The sequence below is a fragment of the Acomys russatus genome, chromosome 14 (assembly GCF_903995435.1).
Source record: "Acomys russatus chromosome 14, mAcoRus1.1, whole genome shotgun sequence".
NCBI lineage: Eukaryota > Metazoa > Chordata > Mammalia > Rodentia > Muridae > Acomys > Acomys russatus.
The window spans coordinates 42,066,765-42,081,189 of NC_067150.1; the positions used below are offsets into that span (position 1 = coordinate 42,066,765).

The window sequence follows — 14,425 nt, forward strand, 5'->3', positions numbered from 1 at the left end:
TCTCTGAGGGCTTGAGGCAAGCCTGGTCTACATAGCGAGTTCTAGGCCACCCGGGGTTACATAGATCCTGCTTCAAACAAACAAAAAAGTAACTTGATGAAATGAAAATTTATTTTAAAGTTTACAAGCAGCAAGGCAAAAAGATACTAATTTAAGATTACAAGTTCCCTGTGGTGCCCTATGTAAATGCATCCATGTTATAATTGCTTATATTGGAAAATATACATATGGAAGACCAAACTGTCTATATGATTAAATGTGGAGACTGATTTTTTTTTTATCAAACTATGTATTTATATATTACATAGATCATTTTGAATTAAAATCATAGTTGTACTTTATTTGTGTCAAAGGAGGAATTTTTCAGTATGATATGAGATCCTCTAGAGCCGGGGGATCAGGATCCCTTTGGGGGCAGAATGATCCTTTCACAGAAGACTCTAAAACCATTAGAAAACACAGATATTTACATTGCAGTTCATAACAGTAGCAAAGTTACAGCTATAACGTGGCAACAAAAAATAATTTTATGTTGGGTCACCACAACAGAAGGAACTGTACTAAAGGCTGCTGCATCAGGAAGGTTAAGAACCACTTATCTAGACCAAACTCAACTTCACGTTATCATAGGATTGAAGTGGCCTGCCAAAGCCATGTTCATTTAAGCTGACTTCATGAGCTCCATATTACTAATTACCATCTCATCCACCCTATAGCTAAAGCATCTAAATATAGTTCATTAACTTTACAAATCAATGTGGTCAATGGGTAAAAAGCCACTCAAACAGCCAGACTTAGTGGTACATAACCTTAGTGTTGACACTAGGGAGGCTGAGGCAGCTATGCCATGAATTCACCTGGACTCCATATAGCATGACACTTAAAAAATAGAGAAATAGCCAGGTTACAGTAACTTCCAGTTTTTATTTTTATCACAAGAAATATTTTAAGCCAAATTTTTATTAGTCAAATATAATGGTTAAAAGTAAAAATAACCAAATGGGAATATTAAATGGCAGTAGCACATTGTTATATCTTTATTATATGTTGGCAAACTGGACAAATTACTTTTAATGTTTTTGATGTTCTTTTATAATACTGACCAAGAAAAACATTTTCAAACTATCTCCAAAATTATCTTCTATTTAAACAAATATTATTAGGCATAATCTAATTAACAGAGTCCTCTTTCACAGCTTAAGAAGGGCTAAGCTATTTAGCAGTAAAGGATAAAGAAAAGAGCATGTATATAATTTTAATTTACATTTTATATATTGTGCCAAATATTTGATCCTCAAAGTAATTATTACACACTTCCTATTAATGTCCATCTTAAAGCCTCTTTTAAATTTAGAAGAAGTTACAGCTTATTACATGTTTCCTTTAACAGTAGAACACAGCAGTAACAGGAGCACCCTCAGCTGGTACAGGCACTTTACTTGTGCAGGGTGTTGGTGATCGCCGTAAACCTCTGCTTTAGGAACTCTCTTTTTTGTAGTAGAAAGTTTTCAATAGTGTTGGCTTCTTTGAAGAGTCCATCTATCTCGTCGATGTAAGATGCATCTACTGCTGCTCTCTCACTAATACGGAAAAAGTTGATATTAAAATAAGTTAATAAAGTCTAGACACACCATCATTGTCATGCTCTTTGTGCTGTACCTGCTAGCTATTTCATTTTCATGGCTTTGCCATGAGAGAGCTTCATTAACTAACTAATATTCTTCAAGAAAATGTTAAAACAGTCTACTTAAAACACAGAAAGTATATCTATTATACAATAAATATAATTATAAATTACATAAATTATTAAAATTAAACAAACTATTATTCAGATAGTTTATAAAGCACCTTGTAAAATTTCATTTTCTCAGGCCAATATTTAGATTCATTCTTCAAATGTATAGTGATAAAATATAAATATGTTATTTATATTTACTCTAACCCATTAACATTAATTTCACCAAATAATACTATCATCAAAGAAAGACCTGTATAAAATGTAAAAGATACTATGATTTTGAGACCAAGATATATCCACTCTGGCGTTAGTACTAGAAATATGACAGATGATATTTGGACAAGTTGGGGATTACTCCCTTAAAATAATCAGCTCATCTATTTTAAATAATTGAAACAGAATTGTAAAACTTCACATTTTTAGTTACCAGATAATTTTTGTTTGTTTGTTTGTTTGTTTTTTGTTTTTGTTTTTTCAAAACAGGGTTTCTCTGTGCAGCCTTGGCTGTCCTGGACTCACTTCTGTAGACCAGGCTGGCTTCGAATTCACAACGATCCACCTGCCTCTGCCTCCCCAAGAGCTGGGATTAAAGGCGTGTGCCACCATGCCCAGCACCAGATAAATTTGTAAACCATGAAATTAAGTTTTTCACTACTGAATTTTTAGGAGAAAAGGATTTCTAACAAAAATATTCAAAAAGACCATAATTACTTGCCTTAAAATCTTTGCATATGTAGACAACATTAGATTAATTTCCTTGCTCATATCTGTTAAAAAAAATTGGGGTTATAAATATAACCAACCTCCATGATACAGTCAACATGCACAAATACAAGCATTGTTATACATCACCGCTCAAATCCTTCTCCAGGGCTTCCTCTTTATAAAAGAGTCCAGAACACTCAGAGATAGATGAATCTGATTTTCCAAGAGAGGGTACCTGTGGACTATCAGACATCTGAGGCTAAGAAAAGAAAGGAAACAGATCAATGTAAAATCTTTGAGACATATATATTCTCCTTATTTAAAAAGCAAACCAAACATTGTTCAGAGGGGCTAGGGACACAGTTCTGTACAACAGTAAACACTAGCACACTTAAGGCTGTAGGTTCAACCCCAGAACTTCAGGATTAAAAATGAAACTCTATGCTTAAAGTTGGTATTAGTTCAGTGGCAAAGTACTGGACTCAGTTCCAGCACTGAAAAATTACCAAAATACCTAAAACAAAAAAAACAAAAAACAAACAAACATACTAGAGATTACAATACCAGTTCTTTACATTTTTATCTTCAAAGAAACCCTTAGACTCAAGAGATATCTTGCTTAAAATATTAAATTTTCTTTTAGATTTTGAAAATGGCTTTTAACTCAATGAAAAACATCCTGGTATCTTGCAACCGTGGATATTTTTATAATAATACAGTAACTGTAATTTAGACAACAGCCAAATACTTGCAAATTTTTGCAATAGAGAGACTGGTGAGATGGTTTAGCAGTGAAAGAAAGCAGTTAGCACTAAATCTGGTGATATGAGTATTATCCTGACCTGTCCGTAAGAACTGTACCCATCTTGGCAAATAACTGCACATGTAAGTCCTGTGTGCCACAAAGACATGTGCTCACTCTGGTTATAGTTAAGGCTACAAGCTACCAAGAAGAAAGTCCCCAGTACAGCTGTTCTTAGTGAAAAAGCTAGGTGAAGTCAACATAGTTCCTCCTACCTGTGGGACTATGAAAACACTAAAGTCTAGTGATCACTTTCTTGAAGAAAAAACAAAACAAAAAACCCCACCAGAAATAGGTAAAATACAGTAAGCAGCTCCAGAGGGCATAAAGCTTACCTCCAAATCTCTCGACCTCTTGCAGTTTCTAGAGTCGGGTTTTACAAAATGGTTTGCCATAATACTCTGGAGACACAAACTATAAGGTTTAGAGAAATGCCAATTTTGAGTATAAACTCCACACGACAGTTCTCTTCATCTGTGCCCTTTCCCCACTTCTGTTTTTAACTTTTGCTCTCCTCATCCTGCCTCCTAAAGTTAATTTCTCCCCTGTCTAATTCATCCTACTTCTGAAAACTTTTCATTCAAATACCCTCTGGGTCAGTAAACTCAAGTTTTATCACGTGGCCTCCAAGGTCCTCCATCTGAGCCCAACTTACCAATCACACAATTTTCAACTACTAGCCTCTACTAGCCATTGCAAGTCTATCTTGTTTCAGCACTACAACATTTAAGAGTCTTCTACCTTTATGAAACTTTAAATGTTAAAATTGTAAATTGAAGCGCCCCTCTTTCTGTCCTTCACTCTTTCCAAATGAGGAAATGGGCAGAGATGGTCGGCCATGTTTAAACAAATAAAACTAGGCTAGCCCAGAAACAAGATCTCTTCATTATTCTTGTCTGACGTTGTTTCCATTGCTCTAGCCTTACCTTAATATGACACCACATTGCTTTCCCATAAATCCTGAAGCTATTTTCCTAGGGATTTGATATGTTATGGTTTAAACTTGAACAACATTGGAACTTAAAAGGACAATCTCTACATCTTAGAATTGAAGAACTATTTACATTCAAATTATCTCTGCCCCCACCGCCAGCCAGGGTTTCTCTGTATAGCTGTCCTGAGTGCATTTTGTAGACCAGGCTGGCCTAGAACTCCGCGGCCTCTGCTTCCCTGAGGGCTGGGATTAAAGGTGTGCAGAACCATGCCAGGCTCCCAATTCTAAAGCACAGTACTCCCGTGTGCTTACCCTTACCTTCACAGTACTAAGCTGAAGTGCAAAAAAATAATTGACTAATTAATTAATTAATTAAAATTAAAGTTAAAAAAAAAAAGACGTGTGAATACACTGATGTTCTTAAAGGGTCAAAAAGTATCTCAGAAAACCAACACGAGGAAAACGTCTTCTTCCTCTTTCAAATTTCCCTTTTCTGCTTCTTCTTCTTTCCTTTTTCAAACTAACAACGTATACACACATCCGACAAAACGTCTATCATTACATAACTCTGTATTTGTAAAAGTGACTTCTGTCATAATTTACAACTCCTGAATAGTCCAAGTCCAGGCTAACAGGCTCGTCCTAACCCTGTGGAAATCTCAGTGACCTGCCACTAGGCCATCTGAGGCGTCACATTGCACAACTGTTTGTTGTTATTTCTTTAGTTTTTTCCTCTGCGGGTTTGGTCTCAGGTTTGCTGGAGCCGAGACTCACTAGATAAACCGAGCTAGCCTGGAACTCACTGGGTAGCCGAGGCTGGACTGAAGCTCACAGGAATCCTCATGTCCCCGTGCCCTGAGCGCTGGGCTTACAGGCGCGGTCAGCGCTCTCTTCTGCCTTTACAACACTATTGTTGCCTCACGCCATTTCCCGCCTCTTTCCCTCGCCTCCCTCACACCTTCCGGTTGGTGCTGCTCCCCGGCGCCAGGCGCCAGGCGCCAGGCCCCAGACCCGGAGAAGCCGAGGCCGCCGCGCCCATCCCCACTCACCGCTTCCTTTCACACTCGACTTCCCCTTCGCGCGCGTCTGCGTGCGCGCACTCACCCTCTTGTCCCCCTCGCAATCGGAGATTCGACCACGATCGGCTTCCTCAGGTCAGCGGGAGGCGGCGAAGCCTTCGTGCCCCTCTGCGCAGGCGCCAAGTGCACACCTCCCAGCAGGCAGCGCGCGGGTCACGTGAAGGCCTCGCAGGCTTGGAGCCTCTCTACCGTTTATTTTCCCGCCTGTTTCTCTCAACTTGGAATCTTCGAAAAACAGAAAGCGTGCTTCCCACACTGTGGAGATGGAAGAGTAAACTTCAAAACTGGTTTCCAGGGAGGAGAGAGGCGTTGCCCCAGGGAACATTAAGTATTTCTCTCAGGAACGGGCATGCTCAGCCTAGCGGGTGCAGACAGGAGGAGATTCAGCCAGTTCCTCTAGCCCACAGTCTCCATTTGTGTCAGGCTTTGTGGTGCGAGAAACTCTCTGAATCACACCCTTAAAGAAAACTTTGTGTGTGTATGTATGTATGTGTGTGTGTGTATACATACATACATATATATATATATATATATATATAATAGTTAGGTGACTTAACTAGCGTTCAAAAGTACTTAGTAAATCACAAGGTCCACACACTCGTAGCTTAGCATTATTAGACACTGTCACATGCCAACTTTGACCTGCAGTTTCACAGACAAACTTCCTAAATTCTTTCCGGTTAGTTGACTTGGTGCAGAAGCAAGTATATTGCCTCATAAAACAAAGGTCAATGACATGCCTCCATGAATTCTAAGCATGTAATTGTACACTTTAGAAAGCTGTTATTTAACACTTGGGGTTTTGTTTTGTTTTCCTTTTGTTTAAAGATTAGCATCAATGCTGGGAAGTGGCTAACTAGAATGTTCCTTCCCCATTATGGGATGTGAGGGGTACTTGAAATTGTGGTGTCTGTTTTGAAACTTTTTACAATCTGTAGTGTAATGATGGACAAGTAATACATTTTTCATAAAGTTGATTGTGTTCATTTTATAGGACTTTCCTGGCCTGGGATTCCTTTTCCAGCACCCGTAAACCAGTGCACACATGTACACTAGGAAGGTGGAGGCTAGAGGATTCTAAGTTAAGGCTATCCTTGGCCACTTTTGGGGCTATCCTGGAATACATGAGACCATTATCAAAGTAAAAAAAAAAACCCCATCTATTAGAAGACTATGGCTTTTCTAAAAATTTTTGGTATGAACATGAAATTAAAATGTAAGGATTTAAAATGTCAAGCATTCCTATTTAGCAAATTTAAAGGTCTCCACTCAGTATTTATTTGGGGGTTTTTGTTTGTTTGTTTGTTTGTGGGGTTTTGTTTTGTTTTGTTTTGGGGTATGTTTTATCTGTTTGGTTGGTTTCTTGTTTTTGTTTGTTTGTTTGTGAGACAGTCATGCTTTCTAGTCCAGGCTAGACCAGAATTTATAATCCTCCTGCTTCAGTCTTAGCTATTCTATATTATTATCATTAGCATTGTTGTCTTTTGTTTTGGTTTTGGTTTTGGTTTTTTGGCTTTTTTGAGACAAGGTTTCTCTGTGTAGCCTTGGCTGTCCTAGACTTACTTTTTGGATCAGGCTAGCCTCAAACTCACAGCAATCCACCTACCTCTGCTTCCCCAGTGCTGGGATTAAAGATGTGTGCCACTACTCCTGGCTAGCATTGTTATTTTTAAAAGTCCATTAAATCAAAAAGTCTAAGTGATATTGGTCTATTCCCTCTCCCAACCTTCACCTTGTATTATTTCTAAGCAGATAACTATCCATTTGGTTCTTAAAATATATAAAGAAAAAAAACTATCCTAAAGCATAATTTTTTTGTTTTTGTTTTTGGAGGCAGGTTTTCTCTGTGTAAGCCTTAGCTGTCCTGGGCTCACTTTGTAGACCAGGCTGGCCTCGAACTCATAGCAATCCACCTGCCTCTGCCTCCTGAGTGCTGTGATTAAAGGAATGTGCCACCACCCCCATAATTTTTTATCAGATTAAAAGAAAACTCTAACATGTTACTTTATTGTCTTAATGTTACCTTCATTAATGGGGAGTGAGAGGGTGTGAAGGGTTAGAGTTAGCCAGTGTTTTAGAATCTTCCAGGGACTGCCAACAAGTCTATACAGAAGCATATAATTACTCTATATTATAGAAAAAAGAACCTTGTATACAAATTGTTACTCTGCATCTCCAGAACAGAAGGAAGCTGGCATCTGCTTCAGATCTTCTTCTTGTGTGTGCTAGAGACTGGACCCGGGAGCATGTTCTTGATAGCCCAATGCTCTACAGTTGAGCTAGCCTTGCTGATCACTCTGTGACTAGGAATCATTTAGTCTTTCCTGTCACTTGGAGAATGAAAACGTGCCATTTCAAATTCAGTCACACTCCTGTTCCTAGCACATTCTTTAAACTGTTGCTTTTTCTCCTGGTACTTCATCACACCAAGTCCCTCCAACCATCTCAGCACACACTCTCTGTAATCATGGTCATGATGTTTTCATGACTAGGAAATGACAACTCTACTCTGTTTCTAAAAACCTTCAAAACTACCTACTTACACAGCATTTTATATTTCCTGGCTTTAAAAGCCCTTTTACAATTTCTGTACTGGCAAAAAAAAAAAAAAAAAAAAATTCCATTGCTAACAAAGCAACAATTTTAGCTGGAAATGAGTAAAAAGTCCCTAAGAAATACTGCTATTATTTCAAGGCTACATTTATATTCCATTCCTTAGAAGTAACATTTTTGAAAACTATATCAATAAGTTGTTTTGAAGGCTGTATCAATGAGTTAAAAATAAGGCTTAAAAAGTAATCTCCCGCTGGGCGGTGGTGGCGCATGCCTTTAATCCCAGCACTCAGGAGGCAGAGGCAGGTGGATTTCTGTGAGTTCAAGACCAGCCTGGTCTACAATGTTAGTCCAGGACATCCAAGGCTACACAGAGACAGAGAAACACTGTATTAAAAAAAAAAAAAACTCCCTAAATCATATTTTAAATATTTTAATCCAGAAATTTGTCATCAGCCCAGGAATAAATGGTTCTGTTTAGTGTTTGCGTTTGGGGAGGGGAGCCTACAGGTGCTCTAATGGCACAGTATCAGACAAAGGACAGCCTAGAGTATCTTTGCCAGGCATAGCTCAGGCAGCCCAGCCCTAGAGCCTCTGGGGATCCTCCTGTCTCCACCTCTCATTTTCTGTAGATGCACTGGGATTAGACACTAAAGCTATTATGTCCAGCTTTTAGTCAAATTTTTACTCAAGCTTTTCATTTAAAAAAAAATTCTAATGGTGGGGCTGAGCAGACAACTAAGCCAATAAAGTCCTAGCCACACAAGCAGGAGGACCTGTACTCAATCCCCAGCTAGCTCACATTAAATAATAGTTAATAGTAACATTCAACCCCCTACACACACACACACACACACACACACACACACACACACACAACAGAAAACAAAACCAACCCCCCTTTTTAGACTTATTAGCACGATGCACTCACTTGTAATCCTAGCACTGGCTGGTGGGATAGTCAGGTCCCTGGGTCTTACTAGCCCATCAGCTTAGCTAGCCAAATCCTGTGAACCCTACATCCTAGTGAGAGACCCTGTCTCAAAAAACATTATGGATAGTTCTGAAAACAACACTTGAAGTTGGCCTTTGCCTCTACATAAATGTGCAACTCCCACACACCCACACATGCACATACACAGACAAAATTATAATGATATAGATATTGATATGATAGTGGGGGGGAAATGGACTGTTTCCAGGCCATTGAGAAGTTAATCTGTGGCAGTGGCTGCACATGCCTTTAATCCTAGCATGCCTCTCAGGAGACAGAGGCAGGAGGATCTCTATGAGTTCAAGGCCAGCCTGGTCTACAGAGTTCTAGGACAGTCAGAGATATACAAAGAAAACCTGTCTTGAAAAAACAAACAAAAGAGGGGAGAGGTAAATCTGAAGAGCCTCTCTCAAGTGTCTTATGACACCATGTTAAGCTTGGGAAGATAAAAGCCTGAATAAGGTCTTAAAGGGGAAGAAAGAAAATACTATACAAAGATATTTATTTCCCCAAAGGTATATGTTAGGGACTATATTATAGAAATTATTCCAGTACAACTGATTATTCACTAGTATTAGATAAATGTATCTCATGCTAAAATGTGGCAAGAGCCTCAAAACAGACACTGGTGTGAGAAAGGATGCTCTACTTAAACAAACAGGTTCATTTCCTTACTCTGCTTCCCTTACCTTCTGAAAGAGCCATGTCCTTTGGAAGGGCCAGGCCCCAACTTTTGCAGAAGAGATGGCTCACTAAATAGTGCCATTTACATTAAAGGAAATGCCTGTGTTTCTAACATTTACTTCGATTTTTCTCCTGGAAAAGAGGCACTATTTGAAGGCGGGTCTGAGGCGTGCCAGGCACAGTCTCCTCCCTTTGCTGCGTTCTTCCTCATTCCTCAGGTCTCAGTCCTTTCCTTGAAGACACAGATTCTCTGTGCCTCCATGCTTTCAGCTCTCCTGCCTGCCTGCTCCAGCCGCCACCTTCTGCAACATCCAGTGTCAGGAAGAAGAAAGTGACCCCAAAACCTTCCTCTTGGCCCAGGTAAGGCCTGCCCCTCTTTATTCAGACACAGTGGCATGACAATTAGAGGTAAAAAAGCTAAAATGCTTCTGAGAGGAATTCATCTCCTCAACCATCAAGTCAGGTAGTCAGTAACCGCAGAAGGAACAGGGGAAGAGAACACGTTGTTTTCCTCTGTCTTTATTAGATGTGGGAAAGTGTCACTTCAGGGCAGAGAATCTCTTTTTTCTCTTGAAAATTATTAAGGGCCCCAGAGAGCTTCTGGTTCTCTTGGCTACTTATCATATTACTGTAATAGAAAGTAAGAGGAATTTTTAAAAGTTACCTAGTGGGTTGTTGTTGGTTTGGGTTTTTTTTTTTTTTTTAAGAAAAGTATATTATATATATACTTAAATAACATTTTTAGAGACCACCATCTATCCTGAACAGCCTTTTGTATATTTACAACTCCCTTTAATGTTTGGCACAATGGGAGACAGCAGGCTTCTCGCTTTGTCTTCAGGCTGTTGCACTGGTACACAGAATTCGCCTCTAAGCCTGACTTGTCCACTTGTAAGAGTAAGAGATCTAAAAGGCAAATGGCGACCAGGATTACCAGAAACAGCTTCAGCTGCTCTGTGAACCACTGAGAACCTCTGCTTTGGAGCATTGAAACAAGTTTTTATTTCAAGGAAGTCTCAAGTCCAAACGAGTTCTGTCAAAGCAAACAAGGCCTTGTGCAACATTGGTAATCAATAGGCTCTGCAGCAGAAGACTTGGTCTGGTCTGTACTTGATAATATTTTAGTATTTAGACTTTATTTCACAAGGGAAGGGCTGAATAAATATTATCCCTATTTTGAAGTCATATAACAAAACCAATTAAGTTGTCCCACTCTCTTTACTTGCTGCCTATTTTCAGCTGACCAAATTCTATGCCACACTCCTTCAGAGTATCTTCCTTTTAGCTGCAGTGCCTTCCCGCTGCTGTTCAGGTCATAGTCTGAGTCCTTCCGCGACACCCTCCTTATCCTCCTCTTCACTTCAGGATAGAACGGCCCCACCCACCATCCCATCCCCACTGTACCTCTGTTCCCCTCTCACACCAGGGCTCTTCCTGGATGCCCTTCTCCCACTGGCAGATATGGAGCATCCATCCTCCATCCCCACACACCCATTCCAAGTATGTCAGTTGCATTTGACTTTTTTTTTTAAGTCTATATTTAACAGTTGATTAAATATACCTGTCATTAATGATCTAATTTCCTGTTGTGTTCTGCCCTCATCGCTTCCACGTCCCACATACAGACATTTGTGAGACGGCACATTTAATTGTAGGGGCTAACTGGGCTACTGAACTGAAATGTCAGCTGGCCAGTAAGATGGTTCAGTAGGTAAAAGTGTTGTGTCAAAGCCTGCTGAGCTGAGATTGATCCATGGGACCTTTACAAAGATAGAAGGAGTCCCTGGCCTCACACATGTGCCATCATAAACTCACACACACTAAATACAGGGGTTTTGTTGTTTTGTTTGTTTGTTTTTGAGACAGGGCCTCACTCTGTGTGCAGCTCTAGCCGTCCTGGAACTCTATAGACCAGGCTGGCTTCATACTCAGAGAGCTCTGCCTGCCTCTGTCTCCAGAGTCCTGGGATTAAAGGCATGTGCTGCTACACTTGTTTTGTTTTGTAAAGAACCGAAATGTTAAGTGCTGACGTGGCTGGAGTCAGAACGACTCCCCACCTAATCGTAGAGATTTAATCACGCAGCTGCCTCCCTCTGTCCAACCCACACACCTATTCCATGGGACTGGAGTTCCACAGTCAGGACAAATGGAATCAGACTTGCTTTTCAAGTCCAAGGCATTTTACTTTTAATACAATACTATGTTTTTAAACTCCTAGAAATTTAGAAATATTGTCTGAAAAATACTCTATAGTTGTGTATAGCTCTCCAGTGGCTCTCAACCTTCCTAATGCTGCGACCCTTTAATACAGTTCCTCATGTCGTGGTAACCCCCAACCATAGACTATTTTTGTTGTTACTTCATAACTGTAATTTTTCTAGTGTTATGAATTGTAATGAAAATATCTGTGTTTGCCAAGGAAAGGGTCAGAGGACTCTCAAAGGGGTCTCTACCCAAGATTGAGGGTCACTGCAGGAGGAAGTACCTGCTCAGGCATTGGCCCCATATAAACAACTCTTTCCTGGCAGCTTCAACTATAGCCTAGAATTGCAGAATGCTGGGGCTGCAGAAAAAACCTTTAAGATTGACATCCAGCTTCCTTGTTTTCCAAATGAGGAAACTGAGACCCCCCCTCAAGTTAAGTAACTTGTCTCAGGCAAAATTGGAACTCATGTGACCTAATTTTCATCATGACATTCTGTCATTCCCTCTCTGTGGGCTAATTTTCAAAGGCTTAAACTACAATGTTTTTGTTTTGAAGGCCCAATTCTTCCTATATACTCCTGGGAAGCTCTTTATGGGAATATTAGATGAAGGCTGGAAAAGTACACAAGGACCTGGGTTCATGCTCCAGCGTGTAAATTGAAAAAGCAAACAAGCTGGGTGGTACAGTGCTAGGGTGACAGAAATGGGTGGGTCCTTGACTCTTGTTGACCATCAAGCCTGACCAGCAGACACATTCCAGGACACTGAGAGGTCCTGTCTCAAAAAAAAAAAGGGGGGGGTGTGGCTCAGAAGATAAGAGTGTCTGCCACAATGCTGGCCCCAGAAATGACTTCTGCAAGTTGTTCTCTGACCTTAGACATACAGACACACACAAAATATTTTTTCTTTTTAAAAGAATGAATGGTAGTTAATGAATAATACCCACAATTGTCCTCTGACCTAGAAACTCTCTCTCTCTCTCTCTCTCTCTCTCTCTCTCTCTCTCTCTCTCTCAGAAATTTATACACACATATATGTGCCAGAGATTATTAGATAAAATGTTCAAGGCATTCTTATCCACTGGGGACTGTACTTCGTAGTTTAGAATTGAGAAGGCTAAGAAACATGAGTGAGAAAGAATCAGAAAAACAGGAAGAGGAAGGAAGACTAGAAAGACGATTCTTGCAATCACGGCCCACTGAGAGCTAACATACGTGGGGACAAAGTAAAACATTCAAAGTAAATACATAAAGCAAAATAAATTAGAAAAAAAGCAGAGTATTTGAGAAAGTCTTTTATCTTGATTAATCTGTTTTTAGGCCTCCTTTTTTTCTTTTCTTTTCTTTTCCTTTTATTTTTTTTCTTTCACTGGGTTTTAGAGAAAAGTTTTAAGGTCTGTCCCCTGAATAAAATGTATCAGCTGCACTGTGACCCAGGTAAATTTCTAAAACTCAAATTTAACCTGTCTTTCTCCTACCTAACAATATCGAGCCTACATAAGCAAGATCTATTACCTGGATTTCCTTCCCTGGTTTTTGTCAAAGAAACTACTCTGCAAGTTCCTCAAAATTAAACTGGACAAAACTGAAATAATGTCATAGGAAAATAATGGTTTTAACTTTATATGTAAATGGAAATAATAGGAATGTTTTCAAAGGAAACACTTGGCTAGATTGGCACAATTTCAGAACTGCTAGGCCAAGGGGCTTGTAAACTGTCAGCGTTATTGCCAGGTGTACCTGCCTCCACCACTACGGCATAAGTTAAACTATTTGTTACATATATCAGAATCTCTCCCACTGAGCCCTAGCTCCAACCCCTCTGCCCAGTTTTTACATTTTTTTTTAATTTAATTTGGGAACAGGAACTAAGTTAGCTAAGCTGACCCTGAACTCATCTGAGTTACCCAGACAGGCATCCTATTTCATCCATCCTTGTAACTGGAGTTACAGTCCCATGCCATCAGACTGGATTATAATGCTGCTATAAAAGTATTGTTTTATTGCAGTGTGTGCATGTGTGTGAAACGGGTGTGAGGGAGTCAGAAGACAGTTCCTGTGGAGTCAGTTCTCTCCGACGTTATGTGCATCCTGAGAACTGAACTCAGGCCCCAGATATAGGTGGCCAATGCCCAGAACCATCTCACCAGTCATATAATACTATTTGTGATCATAATTGTTTCCTTTTTGCCTTTTTGAGACAGGGTCTCACAAAACCCATACTGGACACTAATGCACTATGTAGCTGAGGATTACCTTGAATGCCTGACCTTTACCTACCAAATGTGATTACTAGTGCACACCAACACGCCCAGATTTAAACATGTTCAGATCTGATAACAATGTTATCAAGGTGTTAAGGGGCATTGCTGCTATTTGTGATATGAACAATCTCTAAGTATACAAGCAAGATGCAAGAATTCGGTATGAAGGGGGCCAAAGTGCCACCATGATAAGCTGTGAGGGGAAGGCACTCTACAAATCATTGATAAGAAGGCTGAGAAGTGGGTGGAAGGTCCACGTTAGTGACCGTCCACACGTGCACCCCAAGAATGGTGCCCCCGTGCTGTTACACTTGCTACCAAGGAGCAGAATAACCTTGGAAGTATGCGGGATCTTCAGAAAGAGGTCCTTTCTGAAAGCTGTGACTACATTTACAGTTTGTATAGTAAAACGATGAGACCTTAAGCAAGCCTTGGTCTCCCAGCCTCCGCACTCCCTGGTCCTCCTTC

The 14,425-nt window shown here is 40.0% G+C and overlaps 1 protein-coding gene across 1 annotated transcript; it reads right to left on the bottom strand.

The window, feature by feature from the left end:
- Positions 1 to 293: 293 nt before the first annotated feature.
- On the bottom strand, positions 294 to 5,691 carry Tex12 (testis expressed 12). The gene is made up of 5 exons (XM_051156409.1): positions 5,284 to 5,691; positions 3,581 to 3,659; positions 2,591 to 2,702; positions 2,454 to 2,505; positions 294 to 1,580 (listed from the first exon to the last, which is right to left on the bottom strand). Exons 2-5 carry the CDS (start codon positions 3,638 to 3,640, stop codon positions 1,436 to 1,438), a joined length of 369 nt encoding a protein of 122 aa, XP_051012366.1. The 5' UTR covers positions 3,641 to 3,659; positions 5,284 to 5,691; the 3' UTR covers positions 294 to 1,435.
- Positions 5,692 to 14,425: the final 8,734 nt, after the last annotated feature.